We start from the raw sequence: 23,801 nt of genomic DNA, 5'->3' as shown, positions 1-23,801 counted from the left end.
ATAGAGCTACAAACCATCATAAAAAAAAACAACCAAATCAAATTTCCATTCTTCAGTCTCCATTTCCTCTTTTCCGCATTCCCAGTTCCTGGTAATCAGATTCACACTCGTTCGGCTCCACTTCCTCATTTCCCGTTCCTAATGATCAGATGCCACCTTCATTCAGTTGGTACATGTGAGCTCTTGAGCAGAATACCAATTTTGCCCTCTCCTCAATGCACCAACCCTTTGCGGGCAGTGTACCACTCCCCTGTACAAAAACATCTTCTTCACATGGGCACCCAGGGAGTCAATGGTAGCAGGCATTATAATGGCTGGTGATGTTCTGGATGCACCCACAAATTGACCATCTGCATACCACCCCCTAACCCACCCCTCCACCACTCAATGCCCACACACACGTGTATTCCAGCAGAACGCGCTGGTGAGTAATTAGAACTGATAATCTGGCTGTGCCTAAGCCTTGGCTGAGATCAGGTAGATGAGCACACGCTTTAGATTGAACCTGGGGTAGGGTTGCCGATACTCCAGGATTGCCCAGCAGTCTCCAGGAATTAAAGAAAAAGCTTCTGGGGTTGCTGCGGGCAATCCTTGAGGAAAATCAGAGGGGCATTAAAAAAAATTGATTTTTTTCATATTCTTTGAACCCTTCTGTTTAATAGTTATAGAAATATTGGAAATAGGAAATAAGCAGGCTGTTTGACTATGCTGGTCATGTGAGGAAACCTCCAGGAATACAGCCAACCAGAGTTGGTAATCTGAGCCTGGGGCCTTCTGGTCTGTATAGACATGAGGCACAGGAGGAGCAATCGACATCCTACGGTCGTAGCACTTCCTCCTGCTACCCCAGCTAACTCAGAGCGGGGCAGAGCTCTTCCAACTCCATGTGGCTATTCTGCTTGTGTATTTACCCATAGTGTCAGCTGGGGCCATCTTGTGCTGAGATCAGCACAGAATTTGGGACTGAACCAGGGCCTTCTGGTCTGTATGGATGTGAGCCACGGGAGGAACTATCGGCATCCTGTTTGACCGCTATGCTTTGAGTCATCTCAAATGACACTTGCTTTTACCACTGCAAACTAAACATCACACAGCTTGGGCCTTGCTTCAGTCGGGCTACCACTCCTCCACGATTTTCCAATAATTGAAGAATAGTCTCCAGGACACTGCTGTAAGCAACTAAGGGAGAAAAATCTTAGGGGCATTAAACAAAGTTGTGTTTTTTTTTCATTTTCTTTGAGCAGTTTTAGTCATTCATTATAAAAGTACTGGAGTTGGGGGAAAGGCCTGTTTGACTGACAGTCAAGAATAATCCAATTGAATAACAAAAGGCTGGATTTTTCTGTGGGCTTCGGGACCCCAAGCTCTGGGCCAAATGAGGGTCCCGAGCCTGCACTTGCTGGCAGCATGTCCGATGGCACAATTGCCCCGGTGGTGACCTCCTATTGGCCACCTCCGCACTGACCGTCCTATTGAGGACAGCGGGCAGGCTCTCGATGCTGCCGGCCCAATCGGAGGGGCGGCAACTCTGGAGCCTCGGCAGCCTCACCAGGAGAGGTGGGCGCTGCTGAGGTTGGTTGAGGACCGTGAGGGTGCCTCAACATGGAGGGGTTCATGAAGATCAAAAGTGGTGTGGGTCGAAGTCGGTAGGCCATTGGAGCGGAGGGGAAAGCCCTCCGGAGGAATCATTTGGGTCTTTCCTGCTCGCAGTCCGATCATTGCGGCATGGAGCCTCTGGCTCTGATGGCCCACCCCAGCCTGCTGCAGGGAGGCCGCCTCTATTGCAATGATGGCCTCAGCATGCGGTGGGATCCGCTCCACCAGCGATAAAATGCCGGCAAAGCTGGAAGATTGCCCCTTATTGGCTGCCCACCTTCACGGTGCGGGCAGTTGATCTGCCTTCCTGCCACCCCAGGAAACCTCACTGGCAGTGGGAATGCGTCGCTGAGCCATCCTGACGTGGCTGCCCCCCTATTTTCCTGGCCGACACCGCCCCCCTACCCCCCAACCCCCGGCCTCTAACCCCGTCTCCGTGGGGTAATTCAGCCCAAAGCCTCTGCTTCTTTCCAGTTGGTGTGGAATGGACCAATGGTGGGAGAGTAGGCGTGGGATGTTTTCAGCTGGGATGTCATGTGATGAAGCCTCCAGGGTTACACTCAACTGAAATGCTAAGCCTCTGAAGGCTTTTGTACCCTAATCGCAACATCAGTCAAGCTGCAGTTTGACGCCTCCAGGGACTATTGATTTAGAGGAGAGAGCTTTCCAGAGTTTCTTCCTGTTGAGGTGTTGAGATGAATAACACTGAGGTTTGCTTTGACCTGCTAAATGTTTTGTAACACTATCACAGATTAGCTCAGCAGAACGCTCGGCCCCAGGCCAAGTTTCAAAAGAGTCAGGTATATGGTGATTTCCTTCAGAATTACCATAGAGTCATACTTTTTTTTCATTTCCAAAATATACTTTATTCATAAAAATCTGTAAAAATTACATTGCCAGACAGTTTCCAAACAGCACGAAAAAATACAAACATTGCAAAAGAGATCAGTTTCTTTCAATACTGTCATGAGTTTCTTCCCAACCCTTCCGTTTCACAATTGTCATGTCAATTACAGTTTTACATTTACAGCAATTGAGAATATTAACGATACAGTTCGAGGGGCTTCCCATGGTTCCAGCCCCTCAGTCCAGCTTGGTGGGGGAACCTTACACTGTGGTCTTTCCCCATTGAGCCTTTGCTGCGGCTGCCCCAAGCTTTAGTGCGTCCCTCAGCACGTAGTCCTGGACCTTGGAATGTGCCAGTCTGCAACATTCGGTGGTGGACAACTCTTTGCGCTGGAAGACCAGCAAGTTTCGGGCAGACCAAAGGGCGTCTTTCACCGAATTGATAGCCCTCCAGCAGCAGTTGATGTTTGTCTCGGTGTGCGTCCCTGGGAACAGCCCGTAGAGCACAGACTCCTGTGTTACAGAGCTGCTTGGGATGAACCTTGACAAAAACCACTGCATCTCTTTCCACACCTGCTTTGCAAAGGCACATTCCAGGAGGAGGTGGGCGACCGTCTCTTCCCCACCACAGCCAACGCGGGGGCAGTGTGCGGAGGGGGCGAGACTTCGGGTGTGCATGAAGGATCTGACGGGGAGGGCCCTTCTCACCACCAGCCAAGCTACGTCTTGGCATACAGTGCAGAAGGAGGCCATTCAGCTCATTGAGCCTGTGCTGGCTCTCTTAAAGACCTATCCAATACTTGTCAGGCCCAATCCTCTGTATGTAATGCCAACCATCTACCTTCAAACTAATTTCACTAGAAAGAGAAAACTAGACTTCCATCTATTTGCTGCTTTTGATGATCTCTTGGATGTCTCAAAATGCTTTCGAACCAATGAAGGACTTTGAAGTGTAGTCACCCACGGCAGCCAATTTGCATACAGCAAGCTCCCACAAACAGCAATGAGTTCATGGTCAGAAAATTTATTTTAATTTGATGACCTCTTCATCACTGACCAGTGAAAATAGTCTTTCCTATTCACTCTTAAGATCGCTGCTGAATTTTAATTGCTTGCATGCTTTCCTCTCGGGAGTGATGTCAGGAAGTACTTCATCGTAGAAAAGGTTGTGGAAATCTGGAAGTCGCTCCCCAAGAAGCTGTTGAGGCTGGGGGTCAATTGAATAATTCACAACTGAGATTGAAAGATTTTGATAAAAGCAAAATACTGCGGATGCTGAAAATCTGAAACAAAAACAAAGTGCTGGAAACACTCAGCAGGTCTGGCAGCATCTGTGGAAAGAGAAACAGAGTCAATGGCTCAGGTCGATGACCTTTCATCAGAGCTGAAAGACTTATGTTGGGCAAGGATATTAATGGTTACAGAACCAAGGCGGGTAGATGGAGTTAAGATACAGATCAGCCATGATCTAATTGAATGGCGAAACAGGCTTGATGAGCGAAATAGCTTGTTCTATGTTGCTCTCATGCATTCTGGCAGCAGATGGGCAGGGAATGAGGAGTGCAGCAGCTATTATAGGGCTGCTGTTGCGAAAGGCTCTTGGATTGTTCAAGCTGATCATTTGAGGATATTTTTAAGATCTATGAATAAACTGAAAAACAGTTTCTTGTTTTTGTTTGGATGCAGAGATAATTCCCGAATCCTGGCATGGTTAATGTGTTTATGTATAAAATCATAGGATAAAACCTGTTTCAGTGTCATTAGCAGCAGAACCACCTGGAACCGGACATTTGCATCGTCAGAACTGAAGTTCAGGAGCAGCAAATGTTCCGAAGCTGTGACATTTCCTCACGTCTTATGAGTTGGTCAAGCTGGGTAGTCCTTTTGAGAGGTCTAAGTCCACACGCATAAGCGTCTGTTAAATAGCTAATGTTGACTGTACTTTGACACCGTTTCACTAATTGAGGCATTACAGTACTCTCTTGAATATGGAAATGTTAAAGAAAAGAACTAAGAAAGAAAAGAGGACCAATTATGGATAAGCAGTATAATATAACTGGCATGATTTTGAAAAGTATAGATGAGCAGAGGGATCTTGGTGTCTCTATACAGAAATCTTTAAAGGTGGCAGGGCAAGTTGATAAAGGGTTAAACAGTATATGGGTTACTTGGGTGTATAAATAGAGGAATAGAATGTAAAACCAAATAAATCATGCTAGAACTTTGTTAGGCCTCAGCTGGAATATTGTGGACAATTTTGGGCACCACACATCAGGAAAGATGGAAAGGCATTTGAAAGGGCACAGAGGAGGTTTACCAGGATGTTCCCAGGGATGAGGCACTTCAGTTGTCAGGAGAGGTTGGAAATGTTAGGACTGTTCTCCTTGGAAAGGGAAGTTAAAGAGGTGACCTATTCGAGGTTTTCAAGATGACGAGAGGTTTTCGATAGAGTAAATAGGGAAAAAATATTCCCTCTGATGAGCGGATCAATAATTCAAGGTCATGGATTCAAAATCACTGGAAAAAGATCTGGAGGGGAGATGGGAAGAAATCTTTTCACTCAGAGAGTTGTCGGGATCTGGATTGCTCCACCTGAAAAAGTGATAGATGATTCCGTAAATAATTTTAAATGGAGTTGGACAGGTAATTGTGGATGGGGAACTTACAGGGTTACAGACAAAAAGCAGGGATGTGAGACTAGGCATGTCTGATCTTTCAAAGAGCCAGCACAGGCACAACGGGTTCAGTGGCCTCCTTCCATACTGTATGTTTTTATGATTCTGTGATTTCCAATTGGTCCCACTCCCCTGCTCTTTTCCCGTGATCTTGCAAAGCCCTCCCCCCCCCAACACCACGCACCATCCCCTCTCCTCCAACTCCACTGACCAACCCTCCCTCTTCTAACACCATGTACAATCTTCCCTCCTCCAATTCCACCGACTATCTTCCGTCCTCCAACACTACCCACCATCCCCACTCCACTATGGAGCTGCACACAGCCTATGAAAACTGGAGGTTTCCCATTGTAAAACGATACCTGTGTTTCACATGTTGTCTTGCATCTAAAACAAATGTACTTCTAAAGCTGCTTACGTGTTGTGCAACCAGAGCTCTCTGTTCTATTACATGTCAAGACTTTATGATTTCTCAAACAAGATTTTATTGTTCTTCCACAGCGTAACAGGAATGAAAACCACGCAGACCAGCCCTTCTGGTGGCGGCTTCTCATCCTCCTTTTTGCTTTAATCTTTGACCCAGAAGAGAATGCGGAGCCAGCAGGGCAAAGGTGAGGCCCAATCTACCCCTTCACCCCTCCACTGTACAACCATACATTAGAGTGTACTGCGAATGGCACTATATGAGAGAGCAAAACCACGGGTTTGAAGACACACACCGCTGGTCGGATGGTGCTACTTTTTTATATATACAGTGGAAACCTAGCATTGCTTCCCACAGACCTCTGGTAGAAACTGGCTGTTCACCATCACGTGCTCTTCAACTGCCACCAGTGCCTCTTCCTCTAAAGGCTGGACTAAAAAGCCTCTCAACTCTGCAAAGAATGTGTTCTACTTATTTCCCTCTGTTCCTTCCATGCATCAACAAAAAAAACCACACGGAAGCGCAGCAGCAAGAAGAAGAATGAAAAAAAAAACAAAGTGGAGACACCTTGCCACTCATCAACCCATCAAAGCCGCACCAAAGAGTCTTCAGTACTTGAGCGAAGCAGGTGTCACTGGATTCTCAATGCTGGATACGTGCAATCCCTTGGAGGTTTATCCTGTGTTTTATTTCCTCTCTTAACCAAATGACTTCTTCAGCAGCGAGATGATTCCTATTGGAAGGGCTAAGACTGAGGTGCCTTTAATTTTTGTGCCTGCTCATGCACAGAGACCACTGTTGAGTTTCTATAGTCCTGCTGATAGCTTTGTTTGCCAATGGTTTATTTACGATACAACCTTGTGACCACTTTTGGGATTAGAGCTTTGTTGAGTGAATATTGGCACTCAAGCCTTGAGTATCGTCTCTTCAGCAGGCCAGTGGTCCTAGACTTTCCACATGAGCCCAAACAGAGGCTCAGGCTCCATTTCTGAGAGATTCCCTTTCCCCTTCATTTTCAAAGTCACTTATCGTTTGGATAAAATGAAAACATTTGCAGAGAAATGACTGTTCTTCTGATTTTTGTTCGGGTCGTGTCATGCTACGTTGGGTGGAGGGAGGAGAGAGAACAAGAATCAGAGAGCGTAAACACTCCTTCATGGAGGCGGTGTGGTTGATTCAGAAACTGTGTACTCATCCTTAGCCATTCAACCTCTCTCCCCCTCTGGCCAGGATGAATTCAGTAGATCTAGAATCATACAGCACAGAATGAAACCATACGGCCATTTGGTCCACAGTGCTCATTCCTGCCCTTTGAAAGAGCTATCCAATAGCCCCACTCCTTGCTGCTCTTTCTCCATATCCCTGCAATTTTTTCCTTTCCCAGTTTATATCCAGTTTCCTTTGAAAAGTTCATATTAAATTGGCTTCTACCACCCTTTCAGGCAGTGCATTCCAGATCATAACAACTTGCTGTGTAAAACATGTTCTCATCTCCCTTCTGGTTCTTTTGCCAGTTATCCTAAATCTGTGTCCTCTGGTTACTGACCCTCCTGCCAGTGAAAACAGTTTCTCTCTATTTACTCCATCAAAACCTCGTAATTTTGAACACCTCTATTAAATCTTGGCTTATTCACCGTTTCAAAGATTGCTGATCTTTTGGCCTTTTGGAGGGAGATTCTGATCTCATGATTTCATCTAGCACAGGACAACATCACTCTCCATTCAGATCCTTCAGCAAGAGCTTTTCTTTCTCTTCTCTGTTCCAGTTTTCCTTCCCTTACTGAAGATCTTGAACTGCTTGGTGAGGGTACAGTCCTGCAGGCATTGGCCTGTACTTCACCTCAACGCTCATTATTCACCTGAGTGTTCTCAGGTTAGTCAGGCATGGCACATTCGCCAAGCCAGGCCCTGCCCTCACTCAACACCCACTTCCAGTAGGCATTGCTTTATAGCAGCTGGGAGCTGGAACCCTGGGTGAATTTCCCCTCACAAGCTAAGGGTGAGATAGCTAACACAGCATAGGCAGGGATTGGACCTGGGACCATATGGAGATTCACTACTGGCTGTAATAACTTGTTGAGTCTCAAGAGAGCTCGAGAGTATTTGTACCCACAGAACCACTTAGATATCCACTTCTCATACCTGCCCTCCTCCAGTGTGGTAAAGGGCTGCAATTTCTATGATATCAGTGCACTGATGGTTTTCCTAGATTCTTGGAGCCTAAGCCTAAACCTCAGGTCACACCAAAGCCCTCTCTCCATTTCCAATGAACTTTGAAAACTGATCAGAGGTTGGTTACTGATGGCAAGTTGTGCCCATTGTGCCACTAGGTGTCTTTATATGGTGCAAGGAGAGATCTCCAGTGTTTAAGCCCAGAATGATCTGAATCTCCAGCATGAACTGTGCTTTCGGTCCCAGTTGGTTTGAGGAGATATTACATCGAGTGTCTTGAGGTACCCAGCCCCCAGTGCGACGACTCCTGTAAACGGGTCCACGTTTCTAACACCAATCTTAAGCATCCCATTTCTGACAGGAAGTCACTGAAGTCTACCAGGGTGGTGCTAAAGAGTCCCTTTCCACAGACAACTTTCTAGGACCATGAACACGTACGTGGTCTTACTGAAGGAATCCTGACAACCGAACTCAATGAGGAGTTGACTGATGCAAGCACTAGACTCAGCGAGGGAGTGGTTCTGGAGCTATGTAGCAGCGCAAGGGATCATGCCAGCAAGGGCCAGTTGTTAAACAAAGACCCTTCGATGCAGCCGGTCTTTAATGTCCCAGCAAGCACTTGTAGCCTTAATCCTGTATCGCCACTGCAACCACTCTCCCACCCCACAACCCCAACGCATTTCCTGCAAGCTCACACCCTGTACTGAGTAGGACTGCATCAAAAATGATACAACAACACATATAGTTCTCAAAATCTGGGAGCAGGTGTAGAGGCCTGGAATTTGTGTGGTGTTGCAAACCCTGTTGCAGTTCGAATTCCAACCCTGAAAATTCCAGCTATCCATTGCTCTTAATTTTGCCTTGCCAGTATCATACACTCCCAGAGCTGACTGGTGGTAATAGACATTACAATGTACCAGTTGGTCTGGTGTGTTTGCTGGTGCCCAGTCATGAATGCAGATGGCCCCTCCTCCCTGACTTTCTCCGCAATCCATTGCACAACAGTATGCTTCGCCTATAGAAAATATAGGCTTCATGTGATTATTTCTATAGTATGTGTCTACTCTTTGTGTTCCATGTTACCAGAGGTAGCCAATAGAAATGTGAGGATTTGCTTCCAGGCTCCCTGTGGGACCTGTTGACTCTCAGGAGGATAATGGTCAAGTGACAAGGTTGGGATTTGTTTTTATGGGGGAGGGGGGGGTGCGCTGGGGAGAGGGGAAAAATTGATAGTGAAATTTCTTTTTCCTAAGGATGGCTCCATGAGGTTTCATATTTTCTCTGCACGGTGCCACGATACATTGTCCGAACAGTTTGACTGTAACAGAGCCGTTGCTGCAGGAGAGCGGCTATGGCAACCACAATTAGCAACACACACTACACAATGGGGTATATTCTCTTCTGTTGATATAAAGTTGGGACAATCCTTTCACTGTCATCATAAAGCAGTCTAGTTTTCTGTGAAAGAGTTTGCTTTCAACCTTGCACACACAAAGTTAGTTTGAACGTATGTAAGTCTCAGTTGGATTGTTCTAGTACATCATGGGGAGATGCTGATAGAAAAAAATGTTGAGAGACTTTGTCAATCCTGTGCCCTATTCTGTTGTCCCCCAACTTCCCCCTTTAAGTCAGTGTTGTATCACACAGGTTTTCGAAGAAATACCGCTACTTTCATGGTAAACAAAGGTTAAGAAAAGAAATAAAATGCTGAAGTAATCTTAGAATTAGAGCCAATCTATTCAGGAGTGAAATCAGGAAGCACTTGTTCACACAAAGAATGGTAGGAGAACTCTCTCTCTCCAAAAGGCTAGTGGGCAATCGGGGCTTTCAAGACTGAGATTGATAGATTTTTGTTAGTTAAAGGTATCGAGGGAAATGGATATTGGGTAAATGGTGTTGAGGTGATGATCAGCCATAATCTAATTGAATTACATAGAATTTACAGGACAGAAACAGGCTATTCACCCTGTGTTTATGCTCTACACTAGCCTCTTCCCATTCTAGTTACTACACCTCACCCTATCTACATTTCCTTCTGTTTTCTCCCTCATGTGTTTATCTAGGTTTCCCTTAAATGCATCTATGCTGTTCGCCCCAACTACTCCGTGTGGTAATGATTTCCACGTTCTCACCACTGAGTAAAGAATCTTCTCCTGAGTTCCTTACCGGATTTATCGGTGATTATCTTACAGTTCTGGCCCCTAGATTTAAACACCCCTCCAAAATGAAAACATGTTCTCTATGTCTACCCTATCAAAACCCTTCATAATTTTAAATGTCTCTATCAGGTCATCTCTCAGTCTTCTGTTTTAAACAGAATGGCAGAGCAGTCCCGAGGGGATGAATGGCCTCCTCCTGCTCCTAATCTACCCTATGCTATGACATAAAAGCAGAACAGGTTGGAAATATAAAGCAGTGCCCCATAAGACAAGTTAACAATCAGGTTTTGAGCCTTTATCAGCTCGAATGAAGGCCTTGTGCAACACATTAACCCATCTTTTCTCCTTCCAGATGCTGACTGGCCAGCCCTGTGTTCTTCCAACATCTCATTTTACGTTGGTGTAAAGAAAGAACTTGTTTTTATACTTTGCCTTTCACAACTTCAGGATGTTCCAAAGTGCTTTACAGTCAATGAAGTACTTCTTGAAGTGTAGTCACTGTTGTAAGAAACAGAGCAGCCAATTTGCGCACAGCAAGCTCCCACAAACAGTAATGTGATAATGACCTGATAATCTGTTCTTGAGATGTTGGTTGAGGGATAAATATTGGCCAGAACACCAGGAGAAATCCACTGCTCTTCTTTGAGTAGTGCTGTGCTATCCTTTGCATCCATCTGAGAGGCAGAGGAGGCCTTGGTTTAACCTCTCATCCAAAAGATGGCATCTCTAATAGTACAGCACTCCCTCAGTACTGTATTGGCAATGCCAGTCTAAATTTTATACTCAAGTCTCTGGAGTGGGTCTTGAACCCGGGACCTTCTGACTCAGAGGTGAGAGTGCTGCCCACCCATGCCATGGGTGATATACAAGGCAGGATTTAGTGGAGCCAGCGGGGCTCCCATTGCCGGACCAAAAAGGCAGTGGGAAGCCCGCCTTGATGATTCGGAGCCCTCCCCGCTCTATTTAATGGCCAATTAACAGCCCGGCGCCGGGATCCCCGCCTCCAAGAGCTGCTGGCCAATCAGAGGGCCGAGAGCTCAGTAGTATCGGGCAGTGCCACCAGGAGCGGTGGCCACATCCGGTACCGCAGAGGCCTCGGAACCAGGCCCAGCGCTGGAGACCCAGACCCAAATTAAGTGAGGCGGGGTCACCAGGGCCAGTCTGGCAGGCCCTAGTGATGAGGGTAAGGGAGGGTGAGCGTTAAGTGTGGAGGGGTGGGGGGTGGGGGGAGTTCAGGAAGGTGGGTGGTTTTCCGCTAGGGGCCCTCCATGGACCACAGAATTCCCAAGCCCGCAGGGAGGTCGCCTCGTTTTACTGGGCAACATCCCCACGTGACGGTGCAACCCTCCACAACTGGCTAAATTCCAGCAGCAGTGGGAAGTGGTCCTTAAGTGGCTGACAATAGGCCTCTTAAGGGCCTCAATTGTCATTAGGCCGGCAAGGCTGTCTTTGGCTTAACCCACCCCCAACTAAATTCTGATGTGATGGGAAGGCCTCCCCCGCTCTTCTCCACCGCCCCCCCCCTCCCCCCTCCCTCCTACCACCACCACTGCCTCGCATCGCAATTCCATGGGCTCCTCCTCCTAGCCCGTCTCTGGGTGACCCATTAAATTCAGCCTGCAATGTGCAATATCTAACCCAAATTTGTCAGGGTCTAACCCTGCTGTGTTACTGTATTGCCCTGGGATATGTGGCACACTTAATGAACTGTATACCCAAAGCCTTCTCAGGCCAAAGGTTATAGACAAATATATAGAAAATTCTAAATGTGATTGGCCGTGAGGGATCCTGCAGAACTGTAGAACCTAAAACCAGTCTCTTGAACCGGAATTTTATATTAGGCAGGTGGCCACGCCCACTGGCCAAAACGTTGGGGATAAGCCCGCCTCCGCCGGGCCTGGGAGCCACGCCAGGATTTTACACTCCCAGGCCCTTAATTGGCCTCAGGTGAGAATTCCACCTCTCTGAGGCAGGAAGTCCCGCCTCCAAGAGCTACCAGCCAATCAACAGGCCGGCAGTTCTCAGTCTCAGCAGCGCTACCGGGAGTGGTGGCCACTGCTGGGACTGCACCCAGCTTCAGCAGCAAGAGGGAAGCTGCCCCTGGGATGAGGGTATGTTTGTGGGGTCTCACCAGGGACCATCAGCTGGGCCCCACCGAGGCAAGGGAGGTCGGTTGGGAGGGTGGGAGAGAGTGTTGTGTAGTGGAGGTGGTTGGGCCATGGGGGGGTGCCATCCGTGGGCCATAGGGTGCCCGATCAAAAGGGCCCCACAAGCTTGCAAGGAGGCAATGAGGTTTTACTTGGCAGCGTCATGGGGGACTTCAGCAAGCTGTCAGCCGCTGGTAAAATACCAGGGATGGCAGGAGGAGGCCCTGAAGTGGCAGTTAATTGGCCACTTAAGGGTCTTGATTGGCCTGGGGTGGGTGAGCCGTTTCTCACCCCCACCACCCCTCATAAAATTGCAGTAGAGGCGGGAAGGCAGTGGGAACGCCACCCCCTGCCTCCCACTCAATTTGACAAACCCCACCGGTCCCCGTCGCTACCAGCCTGCTCCTGTGGGGGTGTGGGGGGGGGGGGGGGGGTGTAAAATTTCAGCCTTGGTATCCAGCTCACACAGCCTACAATTATCAAGGCCCCTTAATGACCTCAGGAAATGAACGTTTGGTCTCGCAGCACTGGTGCAAGGGCTCACGTTGTCCCCGTTGCCTCCTTTTTGTATTCAAACTAGTTTCAGTCTCCTCCCTGAAGCCTAGCAAGGCTGCTGTCGCTTAAGCATGGTGTCAGTCGTGGCTCAAGGTGTGACCCTGATGCCCCAAGTCAGAGGTTCATGAGTTCATGTCCCACTGCAGGGATTGAGGGAGTTCTGCACTGTCGGAGGTACCGTCTTTCAGATGAGATGTTAAACTGAGACCCCATGGCACCATTTGACGAAAAACAGGGAAGTGTGTAGCCCAGTGTCCTGGCCAATATTTATCCCACAAGCAACATCACGTAAAACAGATTATTTATGTCATTGCTGTTTGTGGGAGCTTACTTTGCACAAATTGGCTGCTGCCTTTCCCTACATTACAACAGTGACTACTTTTCAAAAGTACTTCTGTGGTTGTGAAGTGCTGAGGGACGCCCTGAGGTCATGAAAGGCGTCAAATAAATGCAAGCCTTTTGTTTAAAAGGGACTGCGGGGGAGGCACTTGGAAACCAGCGTTTCCAGGTCTGCTGTCAAAGTCCACGCTCCTCATTCGGAAGCTTCTCTTGGAAGACTTCCCGAATTTCAAAGAGAAAATTCTTTACTGAAAGACTAGAATAATCTTGCATCCCACCACTGAACTGCTATTGTTGCAGTGGCTCTATACAAGTGGGCATTTTTTTTCCATCACATGTGTCAGACCAAATGATGATGTGAGTTATCTACCCAACCACAGAAGGCATTACAGCTGTGCCCTCGTCTTCTCTGTTGTTGACCAAATTCCTCTGTTCCCTAGCCCAAAGTCACAGAGATCAATGATAACGTCCCATCGACCACCCCATCAAAGTGGCTTTGTTTACCTTTTTTTGTTTACTCACTTTAGATTCTCCAGCCCACATAGCAATACTTGGCTGATTGGGAGAATAGTTGGAATGAAGGGGAGGGACAATAAAGGAAAGGTGGGAGGTTGCCAATTGTTGCCAGTGCCACATGTTAATCAGCCATCAGCTGCAAACTGGCCTGAGATTTGTTTTTCTCCCATCAGCATTACCAGTTCCTTGAACTTCCACATCTTTGGTCTGCCAATATATAATCTGTAACTCTTGACCTGCAACCCAACTGAGCAGCAAGCTATTATTGTCACATCTGGTGGGATGGGCTCACCAGTAAGAGATTAAAGAGCCTTACATTAAACATTAATTAACTACTAGCTGTTTATTCAAGCTACTTATAGCTGGTTATTCGATCATCAGGCCTAAACTTGGTGTAATTATCCTGCCCTAATTCAGGTGCAGGCAAATCCTACTGTGCTAATGCTCCCCTCTGTTATATTTACAACAATATTTTCAATTGTTGTTCAAGTAAATCAAAAGTTTTTATTAGTGAAAGATGAGTAGGAAAGATCTAATGAAAGGCTCCAGATATTTTAATTAGAAGACCGTGGGCTGGCGTGGCAGGAAGCAGTAACTCTGAGCTGCTTCCTTGTCACTGAAGCCTGCCAGTTGCAATTAATGCTGCACACTGAAGGTTTCAACTCATGCTACCTCTCGCACGCATTTTCTCCATCCTTCTTTGTCATGGGTTTTCATCCATCTCATCAGATCTCTTTCTGCTTTCTTGCTGGTCTGTTCTGCGTCTTTGTGCCTCATTCATTCATTAATTCCTCTTTTCTGTTTGCTCTCTCTGCATTTCTCTCTCTATATATCTTTCTTTTTCCCTTGCATTCTTTCTCATTCTGTACACGTACACTTATATTTTCTCTCCCACCTTTCTTGCCTTCTCACTCGCTTTCTTGAAATCTCATTCATCTTTCCCTTTCTTACTCTTTCTTGCTCCCCCCACCCCCATCCTTTGGAAACATCACTTGATGACTGCAGTTGAATGTGTTGGTTATTAAACAAAATTGACTTGCATTTATATAGCGCCTTTCACAACCACCCGACACCTCAAAGCGCTTTATTGATATTGATTCTTGGACTCAGCAGCAAGGTGGCTGCTTGCCTATAGTACAAGTCACTGCTTGGCAGCTCGCACTTGCTGCTTTGATAATGCAGCAGGTTTGGGGAGTTTGAATGGCAAAACTGTGCTCACAGGTTGAGATGCAGGTTAGCAATGATCGAATTGAACAGTGGAGCGGCCCAAGGGGCTGAATGGCCTGCTCCTGTTCCTAATGCTCCCTATGATACCAATCATTCAGAATTGGCCAAAACCCAATGAGATCGCTTCTGTTTATTTTCCCCTTGGCCTTGCTTTATGGAATGCCTAGTGGTGCTATCTTCTTCTTGGAAGAGAGGAAGTAGCCCAAACATAATGGGCTGCAAGTGAAAGCAGGGGATGTGATGATGCAGTGAGCTGACGATTAGTTGCCATGTCGCCAAGGCGATGTCAAGATACTGCTTCTTTGAATTTACTATGTTAAGTACTACCCGTTCACAAATTCTAATGATTTATTGTTTTGCACTATTGCTGGAACATGTGTGGTCCGAGTTATCACAATCGTGCAAAACCACTCAAATCACTAGTACAATATCAAGCTTTGTAACACTTGTGTCCTCGTACGAAGCATTATGTTTGGACTATCTTTATATGAATTTTAACTTGTATTATGAATTTAGCAAAGTATGTCTTTGTAGATGGGAGTTTTTCTTTAATTGAGATACCCAGGGAGAAGCCTAAGGCCAAAGTACAGCTGGGTTGAAAACATTATCAGAGAAGATCTAAGTTTACCTATAGTAATTGGACAGGGAGGTTCTGTCACATGATCACAGCCCCCCCTCCCCCTAGACTCCTGTTATTGGCCATCAGGCATGCCCATCCTCACCATGCCCCACCTTCCCATGCTAATTGGAAAGCAAACAGACTCTTCATTACTGAATTGGACAATGTTTGACTGTCAGTCAAACAGCCTTTATTTCTCGCCCCCAGCGCCACCCCATCTCCAATATTTTTATAACTAAAAAAACACAAGGCTTTTTCTTTTAATGATGCTCCTATGAAATTTCCCCTGGGTATGCTAGCAGCAGTGTATCGTTCATTGGATGCTGGTGTCACTGTATTGCTCATTCCTAATTGCCACCTCCATGAATACAGCTGGGTGGCTTGCTAGGCCATTTCAGTGGGTGGTTAAGAGTCAACCACATGTGGGTCTGGAGTCACGTGTAGGCCAGACCAGAGAAGGATGACAGGCATCCCTCTTCAAAGAGATTTGTGAACCAGAAGGGTTTTACAACAATCCAGGAGTTTCATGGTCACCTTTACTGAGTCTAACTTTTTATTCCAGATTTTATTTAGTTTATTGAATTTAAACTCCTCATGGTGGGATTTGAATGCATGCCACCAGATCGTTAGTCCAAGTCTCTGGATTCCTAATCCAGTAATATAATCACAATGCCCCTGTACCCATGCCAAGTTTGGTTTTGAGAGTTAAGAAGGAAGGGAAGCCCAAAGGGAGATGTAGAGTTCCACAATGTTGAGGTCTTGAGATAGAAGTAGTAAGACTGTGCAATGAGTTTGGTGGCCACACAGTGAGAATGCAAGGAGGAAAGTAGGATATGAAGAATGTAGCAATAATAGCACAATTATTGTGCCTCAACAGATGTAGGTAGACATACATGCATATACACATATGTACAGATACATGTACACACGTTCATACAAGTTAATGGGGCCATCCTTTTAGTGAATCATTTTATGGTTTCACCTTAAAAATTGTCCCGTCAAGGTAAGACAGCAAGTGACCCCTTGACACTTGACCCTTTTGTGACTCTGAGCAAAGAGTTGCAATGTTTGTTCGGAAGGAATGGGAAGTGAATAAAACACTCATAGTTTTACTGTCCCAATGCATTTTGTGGGTGCAGCCTTTTTACAAAAACGAAGAAATGTTTCCTGCAATCTTTGAACGCTGAGCCAGCTAACATAGAAAGACTGCCTCAAGAATGGACAACTGATAAGGAACTGCACAGATGCTCATTTCAGACTGCCTACATCAACCTTGTGAAAGGCACAAGGGAACTCCCATTTGTTGCTGTAATTTATTCTGTATAATTTATTTTGTGTATTACTGGTCTTGTCTAGTTTTTCTAGTGTGCAATTTCTTTGCGTTTCATTGGGGTGGCTGTGCCAGCTCTAATGAACCTGGCCAATTTTATCACATACTGAAACTGGCACCTTAGGAGTTGGCAGAGGATAAATACCCAGGGGCAGAACTAGCCGCTGTCATAAACAAGTATGGCAATTGTACGCTGGACAAGTAATGCTTTCTTTTTAAAGTCCCAGTCATAGACTCATTGTCATAACTGCTTGCTGTGACATGGAAGGAAGTTCATCGAGTGCTGAGACGTCACTATCCAAGTCTTCACAGCCCCCCCACCCCGCCAACGCCACCCTCCCCCCCCCCACCACCACCACCGCTGTCCCTTCATCTATGGAGAGCTGAATGGTAGTCCAGTTTGGGCAAGGACCTTGAGAGTCCTTTCCCTATGAATGTTTGTACAGAGGAGGACTGATTTCTAAGAAGCTTTAGGTCTCGCATGTCCTTGTGTTGGGAAGTGTGCTTTTACTGCTGGTTCGAGAAAGTCAACGGGAGGATAGGGCGGGAAGAGCTGCATATCATACTTTATGGCATTCCCTCCTTATCTCTGGTCCTTTCGGAGTTTAGTTACTCAGTACCATCACCGAAGAATGGAGTAGGATCTCGATGATTAATTTCCATCAGGATGCTTGGATTGGGCTAAGGAAGATTGGAAGTGAGAGGCAAAGGGTGCATGGTTCGATACTTCGAGCAGGTACTTATGTATCGACTCTAATCAGCAGATGTCAAACCAAATTTTCCTGATGCCAAGTGTCTCTTCTGAAGGAGTCTCTCTGCTCCACAAACTTACGCACCAATCATCAGATTCTAACTTGCACAATGATTTTACAGTTGGTGTTTTGCCCAGTTACCACTGGAACGAGATATGGATGTTCCACCAGGACCGTCTCCAGAGTTGTGAAGATGTAATTGTCACCATCATGTCTCAAAGCGAGCGTAGTTTGAGGATGAACTTAGATTGGTGGTTGGACACCTCAGTTTCTGCATAAGATGTCTGCTGCATTGCGAGTTCCTGGGTGTAATTTTTTTTTATTGTGTACCTTTGCAAATCTGCTTCACTTCCATGTTGGAGTTGCTTGGTCAAACTACTTATATGTCGACTACTTAAAGCGTATTGATCAAAAGCTGGCCCAGGGATGGCTAATACAGGCCAGGCTGTCACTGAAAGACAGTTAAACAGGCCCACTCACATTGTCTGTAAGTCCTCAGCACGAAAGTGCACCTTATTCAGACCTCTCTCAGGGGAATTGTAATGAGTAGTGTTGTTTGGGGGCGGGGGTTTGGTGGGTGGTGGTTGGGGAGTGTACACGGTTGTTGCACCAACTTGACTGTGTTTAGATAGTGACTGATAATGTAGATAGGCTAAAAACAATCATTCCAGATTTTAAAAAACACAAAAAATAGGTCAAGGTTAAAGATCACATACAAAGAATATCGCCTATGTCTCCTCAGACCGGTTAACTGCATAATCGGAGAGTCAGAACTGGCTGAGTTGTGACTAGCAGCCAAACTGTGTAACTTGTACGTCAAGTATCCAAAGACATGGTCAGAGAAAAGAGCAAGGTATGGGGTTAATGACGATGGTGGAACAGTAGTTACAAGGTGAAAGAGACACCATCTTGAAGTGCTTGGATTAAGATTAGCAGAGGGCTATACAGCTGGACAACAGACTCCTATTTCCATTCCCCTCCTGACCATTATGTCACAGGAGTTTTGGATCCTGTTATTCAAGCATGGAAAAGGCAGCATCAGTTTGTGGTTAAGTAGCCCTCTCACTGTGCCATTGCATTGAGGGGCCTGGTTAACGGATTGTTTATATAAAATTCATTCGCTGCTTGTGGGCATTGCTGGCAAGGCCGACATTTAATCACCGATCTCTAGTTGCCCCAAGAAGGTAGTAGTGGGCTGCCTTCTTGAGGCATTAGTAATGGTTTGACACAACTTAGTGGCTTGCTAATTCACTGCAGAGGGCAGTTAACAGTCAACCATGTTGTTGTGGGACCTTGCCCTATGCTGTTCAGTTTGGCAATCTTGTTTTCAGATTTTCCTCCCCTCCTCCTTTCAAGGTGTGAGCCCAGGTTTGGATAGGATTTCACAGGGCAACAACCACCTCTCCGGTTCTTCATTAAAGTGGACATTCTTCACATGTGAACCTTGAGCGCAGGCTATTGAAGCATGAGGGGGATCCAATCCCGATAAACTGGCTTGTAATCAGCAATAATATTGCCCCTTGTTACCATTCTATCTTAGACCAGCAACACAGTCAGCAGGTCATGACTCAGCTCTGTTTTAGACACTTCATCTACCCATCATCGAGACAACGGGCTCAGCTCCAACCTGGCAGACGTCACAGAACAATTGACCATTCAGACTTTTATGAAGGATAGGCCTGTTGTACACAGCTAATGACCATCATAGAATGTACAACACACAGGATCTACCCTGCCTGCCTCCCTCCCACCTCATGCTTAGGATCTTTGTATGTGATCTTTAAGTGACAAGGGTGCTGACTCTTTCCATCGCATAGGTTCTCTTGAAGGAATTGGTTTATGATTGTGCACAGCTGTCTCCACCACATTTGAGAAAGCTTCAGACTGTATTGTTAGGTTGCAGGCAGAGGGAGGGAGCAGGAATATACAAACACGCACTGGAATGTCATTTTTATATTATTGTATAGTTATTTTTTTTTCTTCTCTGTTTGCTGAAAGGTTTTTATCTCCTTGGCCTTTCAAAAGAAATGCAGTTGTACAGCGTGATTTTGTGCTTTGTGGGTTTCTAGCTTGTCTGCTTCTGTGTCCAATGAAATCTTTGACTCCTGAGGTAATGTTCTCTAGGGTTAGACGTCCTCAAACCTTCTGTACCAACAGATCACAATCACCTGGCTCCCACAACACACTGTATGGACTTGGTCACCTCCAGTAGAGAGCTGGGGTTGGAGAAGCACCCCTAATATTTGTGGTTGTGCCCAGGACTGAGAGGTCCAATCCATGGGCATTTGCTTCACAATCTGCAGAATAAACCCCCTAACTCTTAATGGGGCCACAAATATCCTATGACGAATTTTGAGCTGGATCACTTGATAGGCAGCCAGGTGTTTGGGAACTCTCTGCTTTAGGAGCGTTGGAAGATATCAACTAAGAACAGACTCCGACTGTCCATAAAAAAATTAACCCCTCAATTGCCCACTTCCTCAACTACTTGTCCAATTCTTTAAAACCTTTGCACACGCTGTGCTTGCTTGAATTGTAGAAAGGAAAGTGGAAACCGGAAGAGGGTGGAATACTTCTCAACAGTAGCTTTCCACAGGGACGGTTAGTAGGCAACTGAGGGTTAAAGATTTCCCCATATTAGCAACAGAGTCTCCTTATAATGTCAGCCTCCCAATTCCCAACCCTTCTGCCTCCAACCTGCAAGATTAGGTACAGGCTTTGTGTATGAGGCCCCAATGTATTTATGCCTCCTACTTGTTTGTGAGTAATAGCCAGGGTCACTGTGCTTCTTACCCAATGAGAATCACATGGTCCCATGGTATCAGATAGCTCCAAATCCAGCATCCAGGAAGAAAGACTTCTATCATATGAATATAATGTATCTCAGGGCCTTATTACTGAGCCTCAGAGTAACTTGAGTGAACATAGGATGCAGGTTTGCTGTCATCCCAGATCATGGCAGCATTGTGAAACTCGGTGAGCCTTTCATCTTGGATGAGGTAGAATCAAATTGATCCAAGGAGACTCAGCCTTAGTCATGGATTGAAAGGAGATAAGCTGGACATCCCAGCTTCTCCTTATGCCTTGGCTTGGTGCCCGACTGGAGGGGATTCCAGTTAAAAACTTCAAGAGTGTTATAGATACTGGAGCCCACTTTTCTGGCCAACCTTCATCCCTCAACCAATAACAACAGCCACTTACATTTATATAGTGCCTGTAACATAGCAAAACATTCCTAAGCGCTTCACAGGAGCCTCAAAAACAGATTAATTGGTCACTTATCTCAGTCATTGTTTGTGGAACCTTGTGTGCAAACTGACTGGCCTGCAGCATTGACTACCCATCAAAAAGTAATGAATTAGCTGTGAAGTGCTTTGGGATGTCCTGAGGATGAGAAAGGTGCTGTATGAATGCAAGTTTTTTTAATGACTGAGCTGTGTTAATATGGATTGATCCCTGCCTCCTTGTTGACACTGAACACATAGGCCTGTAATTCCACCACCATAGCAAGATTTTAACAGTGTCAACAGAGGGGAAGCATGGCAATTCCACTCTCACAATCTGATTTACGAAAGCTCCTAAGTACGATGTATCTTAATTGATCTTAATTCATCATGGTAAATCTCCCTCTGGAAAATTCATTATGAATATTCCTTGATCCCCTCAGGTGATCAAGAGAACCTCCACAATATTCACTCATCCCTCATGTTGCCACTATTCAGCCAAGAGATACCTCCGCCAGCCCCCAACTATTGACAATGACCCCTAATTGGGTAGTGGGATGTTCAAAGGTCGAAACTAGCTACAACAGAAGATTAATCACAATTAATCACTTGACAGGTAAAAATTGCCTTAGTAATGGTGTGAAGCAAATGCCTTAACCACTAGTTTACTTTTGACTCCTATTCATTTTTTAATTACACAGCTTCAATCTGTGTCATGCTAGAGGTGGTTGCCAACTCTGATTGGCTCTGCTCAATATATGACGTCTAGCCTCCAACTAACCCCACCCCGCATGGCCGCCATTGGCAATCCGATCACGCCCATCTTTGTGGTGCAGCACCTTCCTGAACCAATTCGCCAATTGGATGATTCTTAACTGTCAGTCAAACAGCCTCCTGTCCCGTCTCCAGTATTTTTTATAACTGATTATTAAAACTAATATAGGCGAATGATCTGGTTGCTCACAGCAGTGTCAGTCCCACCCAACTCCGTCCTTCCTAATACGCAGGATTGTCAATAAGCCAGCGATTGGTTTCTCATTCTCCTTTATCAGAGTGATTGACAACATGTAAATACAGAAGTCATCAGGCTTAGGCACATAGGAACAGGAGTAGGCAATTCAGCCCCACAGCCTGTTCTGCCATTCAATAAGATCATGGTTGATCTGTATCAAAACTCCATCTACCCACCTTAGTTCTATAACCTTTAATACCCTTGCCTAACAAAAAAACCTATCACTATCAGTCTGGAAATTTTCAACTGACCCCCAGCCTCAACTCCTTTGACAGAAATGGTTATTTTCCTTTACCTGAAGTTAAAATTCAGTGTCGTTTCTAGGAGTTCGAGATTGGGAACAGAAACAGATGTAAAGTTACAACCCATCAAAGACAGATCTTGCTGCTTTCTATTCAGGGCAGTAAATGGATGTTAATGGATAATGACCTAGTTCATATGGCACATGGCAGACTCCTGTCTCCACACACTGGGAAACTTATGTTAATAGGACATGACACAACACAACCACACATGTGCTACTCAGCCATAACTGGCAAATGGGCTTTGTGTATGTGTGCTTATTTTAATTTCATTCTCTAGTTTCCCAGCTAACAATCCATTCTTTGCTGGAACTGCTCAAAGTTGTCCTTTTGTTATTTGTACATATATATTTTCCCCAAAAAGTAAAACAGAAGTCTTGAAAACTGCACAATCCCAGTCAACAAAAGACAAGAGACCCAGTGATAATGTAGCACGGTTTAGAACAAACATCTTGGGGATTGTGCGTGTTATTGAGACTCGGGGGAAATGCACTCGATAACTGTAAATGGCTGAAAATGGGAGCTGATTTTCTATTCGTGCAATATGGCTGTATATTGAAGCTTGGCTCCTCCTCTCCTTCATATGCTTATGGGTTTAGTTTTATGTTTGTAAAGTATTTGTAAACTTTTGTTTCTAATAAAACCTGTTGAAGTATGATGATTGATGTTGTCCTTTCACCTTGATGCAGTTTCTGCAATGATTGGAAGGTTTTTTCCCATTTACTATGAATGGTGATGATGGGGGGAATTTTATGTTCTCCCCCGCGGTGGGTTTGGAGGTGGGGACAGCATGTAATCGGGTGAGATGGTGATGGAGGGTGGTGGGGGGGCTTTTGCCAAAATTAAGTCCAGCACCAGAAGGCCGTTCACAGGCCTTCTCGCCCTGCCGCCAATTGAGGTCCTTAAGTGGGCAATTAAGGGCCTCATCCTGCCACCACTGCAATTAGCCCAGTGGCAGGTGGGCATGTTGGCACATGGGGAGCATGGCAAGAAAAACCGTGTGGGTTGCTGGCTCCGGTGGGATGGAGAGGGGGCCCCTCGTTAAAAGGCACTTAGTGGGAAGTGGAGGGTGCCCGCAGAGAGCCACCCTCTGCCCTTGCTGACACCCCCAACCCTCATTCCCACTGCCCCCCACCCCGCGAAAACCTCCTGCCTTGACCTACCCGTGGCCTGGGTCCAGCACCACTCCTAGGCTTTCGGTGGGTGCTCCACCAGCAGCAGCCACACCTCCGCACTGGCGCTGCTCGGTTAGAGAGCTGCCGGCCTCTGATTGGCCAGCAGCTCTCAGATGGCGGGACTTCCGTCACCGGGGTCCTTGATCCCGTGGAAGGCTTGCCGTTGTTCAGGTAAGCCTGATTGGCTCTTGATTTGGCAGGCCTCGCACAGCAGGGTTCTCGCCGGCGATTTGCTGGAGGTCGAGTCTCCCATCGCCCGGATAAAATCCCGGCCAATGTTTCAGCTCTCTGAAGATTTCCTTGTGCTGTCTTCAGTGTTTAAATTCTTGAGGATTTATAATTCTCATGTTCAAATCCCTCCATGCCCTTACCTCTCCCTAACTCTGAACAACCTTCCCAGATTCTGCATCCCCAGTTTCCTTCACAACACATTTTTTTTGCAAAATATGCTTTATTGATAAAATTTCTGTAAGTACATTCCATATCTTTTCAAATTGGTCATTACAGAAAGTGCAATATGCTTCAAGTTCTTTCCACGCAGCCTGTGACACTCTGAGGTACCTCAATACAGCTGCAATTATGTGTGACATCTACCACATACATTTCAGATGAATCATACAGCCCAAGGGGATTTACGCAGTTTCCTGCCCCTCGGTCTACAATGGCAGGCAGATCTTACACAGTGGTCTTTCCCTATTGAACCTTTGCTGCGGCTGCCCCAAGTGCGTCCC

At 46.0% G+C, this 23,801-nt stretch overlaps 1 protein-coding gene across 1 annotated transcript in view; it reads left to right on the top strand.

Moving 5' to 3' along the window:
* LOC137373937 (bcl-2-modifying factor-like) overlaps positions 1-22,553 on the top strand; it is a 76,677-nt gene extending 54,124 nt beyond the window's left edge. Inside the window, exon 4 of the mRNA XM_068039587.1 lies at positions 5,619-22,553. Within this exon, the coding sequence (XP_067895688.1) occupies positions 5,619-5,732 (114 nt within the window). The 3' untranslated portion in view covers positions 5,733-22,553. The remainder of the gene's footprint in view (positions 1-5,618) is intronic.
* Positions 22,554-23,801: the final 1,248 nt, after the last annotated feature.

This window comes from Heterodontus francisci, chromosome 9 (assembly GCF_036365525.1).
Source record: "Heterodontus francisci isolate sHetFra1 chromosome 9, sHetFra1.hap1, whole genome shotgun sequence".
In the NCBI taxonomy this organism is placed as follows: Eukaryota; Metazoa; Chordata; class Chondrichthyes; order Heterodontiformes; family Heterodontidae; genus Heterodontus; species Heterodontus francisci.
Note: the sequence above shows the minus strand (reverse complement) of the source record. Positions and strands in the feature narration are given on the sequence as shown.